This window comes from Alosa pseudoharengus, unplaced genomic scaffold (assembly GCF_046254945.1).
Source record: "Alosa pseudoharengus isolate Yale_2024_CS ecotype anadromous, Long Island Sound unplaced genomic scaffold, YU_APseudo_1.1 YU_APseudo_1.1_scf_24, whole genome shotgun sequence".
In the NCBI taxonomy this organism is placed as follows: domain Eukaryota; kingdom Metazoa; phylum Chordata; class Actinopteri; order Clupeiformes; family Clupeidae; genus Alosa; species Alosa pseudoharengus.
Window position 1 is genome coordinate 19,603,490 of NW_027468689.1, and position 12,451 is coordinate 19,615,940.

General features: G+C 42.1%; 1 protein-coding gene and 1 long non-coding RNA gene across 2 annotated transcripts; one reads left to right on the forward strand and one right to left on the reverse strand.

Annotated features, from left to right (window-relative positions):
- Positions 1 to 2,544: 2,544 nt before the first annotated feature.
- On the reverse strand, positions 2,545 to 3,877 carry LOC143142493 (uncharacterized). The gene is made up of 2 exons (XR_012990937.1): positions 3,789 to 3,877; positions 2,545 to 3,517 (listed from the first exon to the last, which is right to left on the reverse strand). It is a non-coding gene; the product is annotated as an uncharacterized LOC143142493 (long non-coding RNA).
- Positions 3,878 to 4,634: 757 nt separating this feature from the next.
- Positions 4,635 to 6,542, forward strand: LOC143142492 (growth/differentiation factor 8-like). The gene is made up of 3 exons (XM_076303413.1): positions 4,635 to 4,994; positions 5,418 to 5,788; positions 5,902 to 6,542. Exons 1-3 carry the CDS (start codon positions 4,637 to 4,639, stop codon positions 6,280 to 6,282), a joined length of 1,110 nt encoding a protein of 369 aa, XP_076159528.1. The 5' UTR covers positions 4,635 to 4,636; the 3' UTR covers positions 6,283 to 6,542.
- Positions 6,543 to 12,451: the final 5,909 nt, after the last annotated feature.

Here is a 12,451-nt window from a genome sequence, read left to right on the forward strand (position 1 = left end):
GCTAAAATACATTCGACGAAACAGCAGAGGTCAGGAGCAATCCGACGATGAAAAGTTGGCATTTTCAAGGTGGAGATATAAGCACTACTTCATAACAAATTCATGTGGTCAAAGGAAAGAACGTGCATGTAATGTGTACATTATGTCGAAGCGAAGACTTTGTCGACATCCGTTGTAATCTGTAATTTAATGAAGCATCTCACACGCATCTAAAGCTAGTGGCCAAAAAACACCGATACCTCCACCACAGATGATAGCTCGCCATCCACTAGCAAAGAAGGACTCGGAGCAAAGTCCTCCAAGCAGCAAAAGCTAGATCTTTCTGCCTCACAACAAAAACCTATGACACAGGCTGAAGTCAACCGTAGGTCTGTAGATGTGCAATATCTTTGAATTTCCCCTTGGGGATTAATAAAGCATCTATCTATCTAATAAATATTGAAAGTTATGTAGCCTACAAACACCTGTCTGTTCTACTCATTTCAACTGGCTGCTCAAAACTGCTCAAAAAATCCAAATTGTTTGACATATAGCATTTTTTTTTTGTAACAGTAACGGAAATAGTTACTTTCCCTGGTAACGAGTTACTCTTATCATAGAGTAATTCAGTTACTAACTCAGTTACTTTTTGGAACAAGTAGTGAGTAACTTTAACTAATTACTTTTTTAAAGTAACGTTCAACACTGATGCTTACTCAGGTTATCTTTGTCTAACATTAAAATTAGTTTGATTATCTGAAACATTTTAGTGTGACAAATATGCAAAAATCAAAGAAATCAGGAAGGGGTAAATACTTTTCACAGCACTGTACAAAGTAGCCAAGTTGTTCTGTAGGTAAATAAATAACCACCAAGTATAATTTAAAAGCTCAGTTATCATGATAGCATGATATTCAAATGAGTCATATCAGCGTACAGGCAACAATTGTGCAAATGTCCAGTTGTTAGAGACAAGAAAGGTTGTTCCACCACCTCTACAAGACAAATGAATGGTATGGGAAAAGAGTAGGCCTAGACATAATTAGTTGACAGCGCTGCATGTGTGGCAGTGTTCTCTGGTTTAATCCACGTTTCAGTAAGAGCAAGTAACGTGGAGCATGAAATGAAGTCCGCCTTACAGATAATTCCACAACCCTACAGATACAGTAAAGTTGGACAACACACTGACGACTGCTGGACTAATATTAAGTTAATTCGGTTGCGCTGCCTTTTGGTGCCTTTTAACTTGAATGCAAACAACAGGGATGTCTTCAAAGCACATCACTGTGAAATAAAGGCTAACTCAGGCACAAGTTGTAGGCCTAGATGGTAATGCTATTGTCATAATTATGTATAATTTGACTTATATCATACACAGATAATGTCAGCATTATAAAGCTCATACGGTTTTCATAGTAAGGTCCCTATCTTGAGATGGTATGCTTTGACTGAAGAAATATAAAGCCTTTGTCAGCCAGATGAAACCCATTACACCCTTAAAATGCTGCCTGCTATGCTATGCACAGGAGACAGACATGTCCACAAGGTGGCAGCAGTGAGCAATAATTTAGGTTCAATCAATGGATGCAAAGCGACTCCACAGAAACACTTCAGCCCTGTATTCATGGTCCTCCGCTCTCTCTATGATTGGATGTCAGTGTCCCTGACTCTCCGCCTCCTCTGGTGACACGGTGTCTTTGACCCATCCTCTAGATGACCTCGAGCTGGCTTTTGTTTTCATGTCCACATGGGCCACCTTCATTGGCAAACAACATGGGAGGGAGAGAGACGGTGGACCAGCTGAGCAAAGCTGGGGGGGGGGGGGGTATTCCAAGTACGTGGTTTAGTGAAATACCTAGGTAAGTTAACTCAACTCAGAGTAAGTGGTAAACCTCCAACAGCAAGACCTATGGCATTGTTATGTTAGGAGAATGAAGCCATACAACTCTTCTATTAGGAGGTTTACCACTTACTTACTGAGTTAACATGCAGGTTTGTCACTAAACCATGTACTTGGAGTACCCCCAAGGTCTTTCTCTCACAGAGAATGAAGGGACGGAGCATGTCTGTAGCTTTGAAAACATGAGAACATGCATGAGTCAAGAGTGCCACTACCGGAGTGATGACTACCTGTTAGCTGTTGTGCTTGTATTTCACAGTCTTGTCCATCAGTGGTTTTAAACGGAAACGCTTAAGTTGTGACATAAATTTGACAGATGGCCGAACTCGGGACGACATACAGTATGTTCCTCAGTCTGTCAAGCCAAATGACTAGGTGCACATACGAGATAGATGTATCAGACTGTTTCACATTACATGATAAACAAATCATGTCTGGCCACACAGAGTAACATGACATGTAATTTCAGCATATGTCCCATTTATCCACTTTCATTTGCAGGCTTGCCTGCCCTACAAATCTGGGTCATTTACTTTCTATATATTATGCAAACAGGCTTCAACAGCTTGCTTCGATAACAACATACCCACACCTGAAATGCTACAAAAGATCTTCAAAAAAATGCAGTCTGAAACAGTCAAGAAACTCTGAAAACATGAAATGGATTAAAGTTTTCTAATGGTTATTTTATTACCCCAACCTTTCACAGTTCCTGTCAACCCTATCCTCATTTCTAATTTATGAAGATCTCTTGGTCTGAGGCACAGGTATGGGGGCACCCTGGGGCAGGCATCAATGTCCTTCTGTTCCACTTGGCCCAGGATGAGAGCAAGCACACCATTGCATGTGAACTTCCTTCCTGGGAATTACCAGCCAGACAGGACACTGACAATCACCAAAACTCTAAAAAGTGTTCTACTCTGGGAATCTCACCACCAGTCCCAGTGTCTGAACTTGGCTCATGTTTACACAACAAACAAAGACAGCGAGGGCAGCAGGAGGCAACAGAGATGAGGGAGCACTGAGCAATGACTAAACAGCCACATTGTTCATAATGAGTCCCCCCCAAAAAAACATGAATGAAAGTAGCCAACAGAATGAAAAAATAAATAAATGAAAACTCTAAAACTCTGAAAACATGCACTCATTTGGGGAAGAAGAGTCAAGTTTCAGCGGCTGATATCATGTCAGAGTCGATGTAAGGGATGTCTCTATACTGTCTGTCTAACTCATCCCACTGCCGCACCGCCAAGGCAACAATCTCCTCCGCCATCCTTTGGGCGTAATCCAGCAGGAGCAGGTTAGTGGGGGAAGCAGGTGGCAAGCCCTTCACAAGCTCAGAGTCGTAGTCCAACAATAAGGCTGTGCTATCGTCCACTATCAAGTCAGTAACAAGAAGGGCCTTCCCCTCGATGTTGTTGGCCTCGTCGGGGATACTGTGTTTTGATTGGAAGCATCCCATTGTAGTACCCTAAAACTAATTCAACTAATCCATTTCTGAAGAGGACGGCGATGAAGCTTACAAGTTTGGGCCAGTGATGCGGTCCACAAGACAGCAGCAGGCAAGCTTTCCTTCAAACTTGGGTGGGTGCCAGAAAGTTGTATATAATACTCCACTCGTCTTCACTGTAATGTAGGCTAGACACAGAGAGTATGAAAAGAAACGTGTTCGGCACTTAAGCTACTTGATTACACACATCTTTGTAAGACTTTGTAAGCAACAAGCCATTTATGATGCTTTTGAGCAAATAACTTAATACTTTATGACTAACTAAAAACGAGCATGGTTTCACCAATTTGATGATTGGTCCACTACATTACATTATGTATTGTATCCGTTTTACAGAATTAACATAATTAATTACATAGAGCATAGGCTACTCTATTTATTTAATCAAACAATATTCACCATTATTGAATCCATGCGCTTGGTGGTATTCGTCAGTAGAAACAGAAGTTGGCAAGCCGTTTAAAGTGCATAGACGCGTCTACGCTTTTTCTTAGCTACAAAAGCCCCAGAACAGCCAATCACTGCACCTCAGCGAAACTGGACATTTAACCAAGACAGGAATCAGCGCAACAGTAGCGTCCTCAACCGGTGTGACAGTGATAATGAACTCAAAACACTGACACCGAGGTATGCGGTTGCGGATTTCATAATAATGTAAAAACACATAATATCCCACTGGGTTACTGGTTAAATAATATCACTATAGCTTAAGAGTCCGTTTGTATAAAGGTGTTGAACATTATATTAATGAAATGAGGAATAGCCAATTGAAGACCATGCATCTACTTCATAGGTGTCCCGTTATTTAGAATTAAGCCACCCCGCCAGTAAATCAGAAAATAGTATTTCTTCTTCTAATAACAATGGGTAGTGCAAAAATAATGTTTTCACAAAGAACATCACGACGATAGTGAGAAGCACTATCTGTATAGACTCATTTCATACCTTTAGGTCTATTCCCAAAATGTTATTGTTTTTGTAGCTCGAGCGCATGCGTCAGTTATTGGCATTAGACCATAAACTTTGACGGAACGCTTCAGTTACGCGCCTGGTGTAGCTCAGCCCTTACATCTGACATAATTTCGGCCAATCAAGGGATTTTGACGACATATCAAGGAAGTAGTCGTATAAAGCTGTTCGTTGTGCAACACTATGCCTTTCATTGTTGAGGGAGGCGAACCAGGGGGCTGAGGGAATCACCAAAACCATCACTACGCATCAGAACAAACCGAAGCTTAACAGACATTATGCTATTCTTTGTGTACCTGTGTTTCTTGTGCGCATTTGGAGCAACTTGTTCAGGCAGTTCCACAACACCTCAGCCAGTGACGACAGAGGACACCGAGCAATGTTCCACATGCGAGTTCAGGCACCAAAGCAAGCTGATGAGACTACACACCATCAAGTCCCAAATTCTTAGTATCCTCCGACTTGAACAGGCTCCAAACATAAGCCGGGACATGATCAGACAGCTCTTGCCGAAAGCGCCGCCCTTGCAGGAGCTACTCAGTCAGTATGATCTCCAGCTGGATGACAGGAAAGTTGGTACGGCCGATGATGGGGAGCACGCCACCACTGAAACCATCATTACCATGGCCACCGAGCGTAAGTTTTACGCACGGCATATTTACTCTTCACAGAAACGTATATACAGTTATTTAACGTTTGCTTATATTTGCATGCATTGGGCAGCTAGTTATGAAAATAGTACAGTAAAAGATAAAACGTACAGTCAACTACGCATATACAGTATATATGTTTGGTATTACACAAAGTGCGCACCGTTGCGCCGGGTCAATGCGCGTACGGAGAGCACTACGTAATAATTGTACTACCAAGGACAGAGCTTTTGTCGCCATACTCCTGAAACTGATTTAAATACAACTGGAATTGAATTGTGAACATAAATCACATTTTTTTCTCCCAGCACCTGTCTTTTGTGCTCTAGGCTGCATTGACCAGGGCCAAATATATATAGTTTATTCTTTGTATAGCATTAAGGGTGGCCTTGTATTATTTTCCTTTCAGCTCAATCCAGCGTTCAAAAAAACGGAATGCCAAGATGTTGCTTATTTTCTTTAAGCCCGAAGATATTACCCAACAACATATTAAAAGCGCAGCTGTGGATTCACCTCCGGCCGACCGAGGAAGCCACTACTGTCTTCTTGCAAATTTCTCGTCTAAAACCACTGTCAGAAGGCAACACGAGGGCTATTATTAGGTCCCTGAAAATCGAGGTAGATGCAGAGGCCAGCTCTTGGCAAAGTATCGACATGAACCAGCTCCTCCAGTCTTGGCTGAAACAACCCGAGACCAATCTTGGTATCGAAATAAAGGCGTTTGATTCCAAAGGAGTGGACCTGGCCGTTACCTCTGCTGAATCTGGCTCGGAGGGACTGGTGAGATTTCTGTTAAACGCATGCTCATTGTTTGGTCTGTAAAATCGTGCATTTGCACAAATTGTAGACGGGTATTTTTTGTTTTGATTAATCATGCCTTTTCCATATCTTAGAAACCCTTTATGGAAGTGAAAATAGCTGAGACGCCCAAACGGTCGAAGAGGGACACAGGGTTGGATTGTGACGAGAACTCCCCTGAATCTCGCTGCTGCCGCTACCCTCTCACCGTGGACTTTGAGGACTTCGGCTGGGACTGGATTATTGCGCCTAAACGCTACAAGGCTAACTACTGCTCGGGAGAATGCGAGTACATGCACCTGCAGAAGTACCCACATACTCACCTAGTAAACAAGGCAAATCCGCGGGGTACCGCCGGACCCTGCTGCACTCCTACCAAAATGTCTCCTATCAATATGCTCTATTTCAACCGCAAAGAACAGATCATCTACGGAAAGATCCCCTCAATGGTGGTGGACATATGTGGCTGCTCCTAAACCTTTTCCACGTCATTGGTCTAAATAGGAAACTGTATTAGGGACCCTCAGGATTTCAAGTTGATAGGCTACAGAGTTACTGAATGTTGAAGGACACAACAAAGTAATAACAGTCATCACCTTTAGAGAGCCAAACCGTCCAACTTTATCTTCCATTCATTAACCATAAAGACAGTAGTCCACATAATAGCCTACAATATGCTAAATAAATGTATGTTTAACTTTTCCAAATGTAAAATATATTAATTGACAAAAATGAATAGCCTACTGAAACGATTTTTGAGTCATATGACTCTTTTGAATTGAGCCGGATTTCAGTTTTGTTGTGCCTTAGATGTGGTACAGAGGGTAATGACAGATGATTAACTACTCCTGACTGGCATTCGGGTGGTTGGATGAATTTCTGACATGACAGAAATTCTGATCGCCTGCCCCTTGTGAGGGTATCCTAGCCTAGAAATCTAGACGCACCCTAGTGGCAGCGGGCTAGACTAGTAACTCTCCGTTGGCTTGCGAGTTGGGCAAATTAAACTTAGATAGGGCCAATCACGTGTAGTCTTTAGGCGGGCTTAACATAATGATTGATGGCAGAGTTGAAACGGTTCGGCGTGATTTCCCTAGCCTGGTCGTTACCATCCTAAGTACTTCCGCCCAAAATTTGATTTCGGTCTCGCACGTAGCCTGGCCCAACCCACATTATACGGCTCACATGTAGCCGAGCCATTCAACGAACAGTTGAGTGATGACGCGGAACTCGCCTGCCGAGTTGCTTGTAGTCCAGCGAAGCTTGTAGTTCAATAGCATAGCAACAATGGCGACGGACTGTGCCAGACTGTATGACGAAGAGAAACATAGTCACAGGCAGTAAGGTAAGGACCAGGCTATGAATTCCCTGCTACTTGAAAACAAAGAAGATGGATGTTGATGTTGCGAACAGCGTGACACGAGTTAAGCTTTTTTAAGTTGGCAAAAGTTTGAACCCAACTAGCTCCGCTTGTTGGAAAAGGCATGGGACTCATGAGTTGTAGCGCTATCCTATAGAGATTGCTAAGACACGTGACCAAGATTATGGGTACGTTTGGCCATTTACATTGGTTTACATGGGCATGGATTGCTGCGGATCCCCAAAATGCTTTGCGTTCACCAATGGGAAAATGCCATGATGACGACACATTCTCAGTCTCTTGCGTGCAGAGGGAATTTGAAAGACAACCGATTATCTTGCCCCTCGGACTGAGCACTGCGAATGGTGAGTCCCAAGACCCTACATTTTAATGTGGGTCTGGCTCGTCAGGTCGTCAGCAGAGCCACAAACTGATTTTCTTAAATTCAGTTTTTTTTAAAAAGAAATCATTTTGACTTTGACTACTTCTTCTTAGACACAGTTCCGGGTTCGGGGGTCCAAAGAGTTTATTTCACGTATCGACTGAGCAGTGGACTATCAGACCGTATGGTGTGAGAACATAAATCGTGATCTTTGACTTTACATCGCATGCAAATTACTCATACAGTAGGCTACGAGTTGGTATTTAACAAAAACATTGCTAAAATCGGCAGTGTGTGACATCTGGCCAGTCTAGTGTGTTATGTAAAAGGAGACAAAAAGCCTATAAAAAAAGCCTCTAAAGTACCCTTTCTCCCCTGATAATCCCAAAACAAAATGCAATAACCGAGGTCTCTCTCACCATGCAGACTTGTAAACAAAACCAGAGCGCTTTGATTTAAGGACGTGAACCTGGCCGAGGCCCCTAAGGATTGTTTTGCTGTAGTGCACATTCTGGCTGTGTCCTCTGCAGTCTAGGAGACCTCTCTGAGGACACGCTGACATGTGCAACAACAGATGGTAACCACTTGGAATCCTCTCCTAAAATGTTACCAATCTCTTCATGTAAAAACCCTGCAAAATCTTAAAAGTAACTAATAATTTGAATCGGTCGTTAACCCCATGTACAGAAAACAATAATGGCACCAACATGTATCCTTATGGAGGATGCTGACAATAAATCCCTTCTTGAAGGTCAAAAGATAGCTGAACTTTAGCTCCCAAGCCAGCAGTTATGACAGACTCTGACTTGAAGGAGCACAGTGCATGCAAGGGTGAAAAGAAATATTTTGCAATCCTGAATATGTGATCAGAATGTGCAGGGGGCAGGCTGGGCGCCGTCATGAATTTGGAACCCGGACGGACATCATACAGTGTCCAACTGTTTAGGGAGCAGAGCGGTTCTCTTAAAGCAGCCAAGATAACCAAGTCTTTAGAAATCTGTGTTGTTTGAGAAAATATTATTGGGATCACTTCGAACATGCACAGTCAGCATCAAGTGCTTTGAGGGGGCAAGGGGGAGCATGTACCAAGCTTTTGTTTAAAATGTGATGAGAGAGTAACAGTCTCTTTCGCCAAGGGCATAGTTCACTCAAACATGCATGCAAACATTCAGTTGTCAATCATGTTGTGTGTTGTGAATATATTGAGCCAATAATGTGGTGTGTGAAGACATCGTGCCAATCATGTGTTGTGATCTCGCCGCTGGAGAAAGGTTGGTGTCGTGAAGCCTTGCGCACGCGCATTTCTGCCAAAATAGGTGCCTGATAAGGGCCCAAAAAGCATTGCAATATGGCCGCCGAGTGGAGGGACTTGCCTAAAAGGACTTTGATTTGGCCTACTGAAAACTGCACCAATTGATGTGGTTTTGGTCCCAAATGAAAATTTACACTCATTGATGTCCAAATATAGACCCTAGGTTGTTGTTATTCCAGAGTTTCCCTTTATGTTTTAAAGTTTGAACTACTGTTCTCGACCTGTGGTTGAAGCATAATTCCGGGAAACGTAAAGCAGGCCTGAAGCACACCTGAAGCTTTCCATTTGTGGAGCATATGCTGCAACGATTAGCTTCCACTATAATCAATGGAAGTGGGTACACCAGATGTGATAGTGGTGTGTACAATCGAAAAATTTAGACTAGTTGTCCTTGTCATCCTCCTTTTTCCTCACAGCTTCGTGTACGTGTGCAAAAACGGCATCATCCATTAATTCCAATGGGAGCCTCCTTGAGCTCCGGTGCGCTTGCAAAGCTTATCCTTCCAATTTTTTTTGCGGTCCGGAATTTGCCTAGCCTGACAAGCCAGACCCACATCAAGATGTTCGGTCTGGGAACACACCATTGGCAGGGCTCAATCCGAGGGGCGGGATAAACGGTTGTCTTTCAAATGACCTCTGCACACAATAGGATAGCGCTACAAACAATCTTTCTTTTTTATGAATGACTTCAGTGCTGTCTTTGTTCTTTTCTCAAAGAAAAGCTTCAAGTCTTTAAGAGTCGCATCCAAAGCCGATTCGAAAGGCCGCTGTTCGCAAGCAGCAGCAGCCATCTTATTTGTTTTCAAGTAGCAGGGAACTCACACGTAACCGTTGCAACTCTGTGTTAAGCCCACCCACCGACTCTGTACACAATGTGATTGGCCTGCCCAGAGTTTGTCTTTTCCAGCTCACAAGCCAACGGAGAGTTGCTAGACGACTCTGGCTGCTTATTACATTTGCTGCCGCTAGGGTGCATCTAGATTTCTAGGCTAGAAATTGCCTAAAGTAAAGCGTCCTACATACTTGCCACTCCCGACCGGTAGTGCGACAATGTGATGTCACGGGGGCGCCGTAACCATTTATACTCGCGTGTGGTGGGACACTAGTTGCAATATTCTCCTGAATTGGCATTGGCCTCAATGGCAGTAAAAACTACCCTCTGAGATGATACTTCAGACTATTCACAACTACCATCATTACCATTTAGTTTCCAAGGTGTGTGCAGATAGATAGATAGATAGATAGGCTACTTTATTCATCCCGAGGGAAATTTTAGCTAGCTGGCTGGTGCTGAGAGATGAGTTTGTGTCATTTCCTAAGGTGGAAGATATTGTTTAGGTCTTAGCAGATATCCTTTGGTTGAAAAGAAATATCTTTACCTTTTGCTGGATTATTGGCATGTCCCTGGGTCCTAGTTCTTTCATCTTAATTCCCTGTTACATCTCTCTCTGGTAGCTTCCTTAACTTATCCAGCAAACTATTTAAAAATCACGAACTCTCGCTGGTAACCTAGCCAGGTTAATTTCCCTCTCTTCTCAAACTGACTATTCAAACATCATGTTTATGTAAGATGTGGGCTAGGCAAAAATGCCTGAATGTGGTTGATGTCTGTATAGAGGCACGCATGCTCCCTGATCTTGGCTTCAAGCTCATCCTCCTTGTCGCGGGCATCTGAAAAAAAATCTCCTGTGCACCCGCCTGCGCAAGGCTGAAATTTCTCTTGCGACAGAGGAAATGTAGTATGGGGTATGTAGTACCCTTAAGTCGGAAAATTTGAACTTTTGTCATGGATTCGGAGAGACCCAATGCTCTGTGTGCCCAGAAGCGACCAATCTCTCTAAGGAAATGCAATTCTTTGTATTGAATATCACGTATTTAAGACGTATTTACAGACAAAATTGGCAGCCCAGTGGAAGCAAGGTGTCATTCCTATGGGACCCTCTGTATGTTTACAAAGTTCCTCCTTGCTCCTTCCATTTTCTTGTGGTCTGGAATCTGCTTAGAGCCCAACAAATGTAACTTTTGCAGTGGTTTTTGGAGACTTAATGCTCTGTGTACCCGGAAGCTACCAATCTCTCTAAAATGCAATTCTTTGTATTGAACACTAGATGCCATATTGTGTACTTCAGATGGATTTTACGGACATAATCTCCAGCCTAGAGGAAATAAATAAATAACATTTTGCAGACTAAAGCTTTACTTCAAGCTGGGGTCGAAACCATCAGGCAGGTTATTACCATGCTTCCTTTGAGAAAGCAGAAAACACATCATGCACTTTAGCCCACTGAGCCACAGAACTGACATCAAGCTCAAGTAAATAGCCAAGTGATAAAACACGTTTAGCTTAAATGATATGTGTATAGGATAAAAGTGAATTTCCAGTAATTCATTTTACACTAGCCTGGGTGAACCCAGACAAACCTGTGGCAAATTTGAATTTGCTCTGCAGGTCCGTCTGGAAAGGAGACCATTGACATCCATTTCCAAATCACCCAAAACCCAATCACAATCACTTATCCGGCATGAGGCGGGCTTTATATAATGACAGATTTGCTGCACTTCTGAAACGGTTTGTTAAGAGTTTAATGCACCAATTTAACTTTAATTTCACTGCTGGTTACGCCCCTGAAGTCGTAAATTGATGAAGCCTTTCCAGACCCATTCTCAATCTGTGAAGTGGTTTGATGTTAACAAGGCTAATTTTACACGGTAAGCCTATATGAACAAACTAATAAACTTGATGACCTAAGAATAAAAAAAGAAAAGAAGATAATTCAAGTCAAGTCTCTGATTTGCAGGAGTCCCACTCCACATCCCACTATATATCCACATTAGTACGAACTAAAGTTTGGCCCCTATTATGGTTCAAACTTATTTAGTAGAAGTTAGTTAGTCATTAGTTGGATATTGGTTAATTGAATGATGAATCATACCATGTTAGCTCAAACGCACTCCAGACTGTGCAGATACCCAGAGGACTGTTATTACTTTCAATCTTGGAGAGTTTAAATTAAGAGTAATTTAACAACTAATTATAATAAAATATGCATTAAAATATGAATAAAATATGCATTTATAAATATTTTATTGCAGCGAGGTGCATCCTCATCATCCCCAAAAACAAAAAAGATATCATGAAGTTGGCAACATTATGTTACTTTTGGAAGTTGAAAGGGGATATCAGTTATATGATGATATCTTTAACACAAACAATATAACGGAAATGTACCCAAAAGGCCTCCACAACTATTTTCAAGTATGAGTGACCAGTTTTTAATTGAAACATCGGTGCAACATTATTTCAATGTTACATCACTGCATGTCCTGTAAGGTTCACAATATTTACAAAAAACAAACTCGCTGCTTACAAGAAATCATACAAATCTAAAAAAACAAAACAAACAAACAAACAAAAACAGAAAAGCAAAACTGAAACAATTAGAAATTATGGACTTCAACAAACTATTTCTAAAACACCCACATCAATGCTATCGGCAACAAATGAAATCAAGTGCACAACATACTTTACGAAGTCTACGGCTGTAAAGTATATATTGGTGAGAAAAATATATACTTAGTTACATGTTGGAA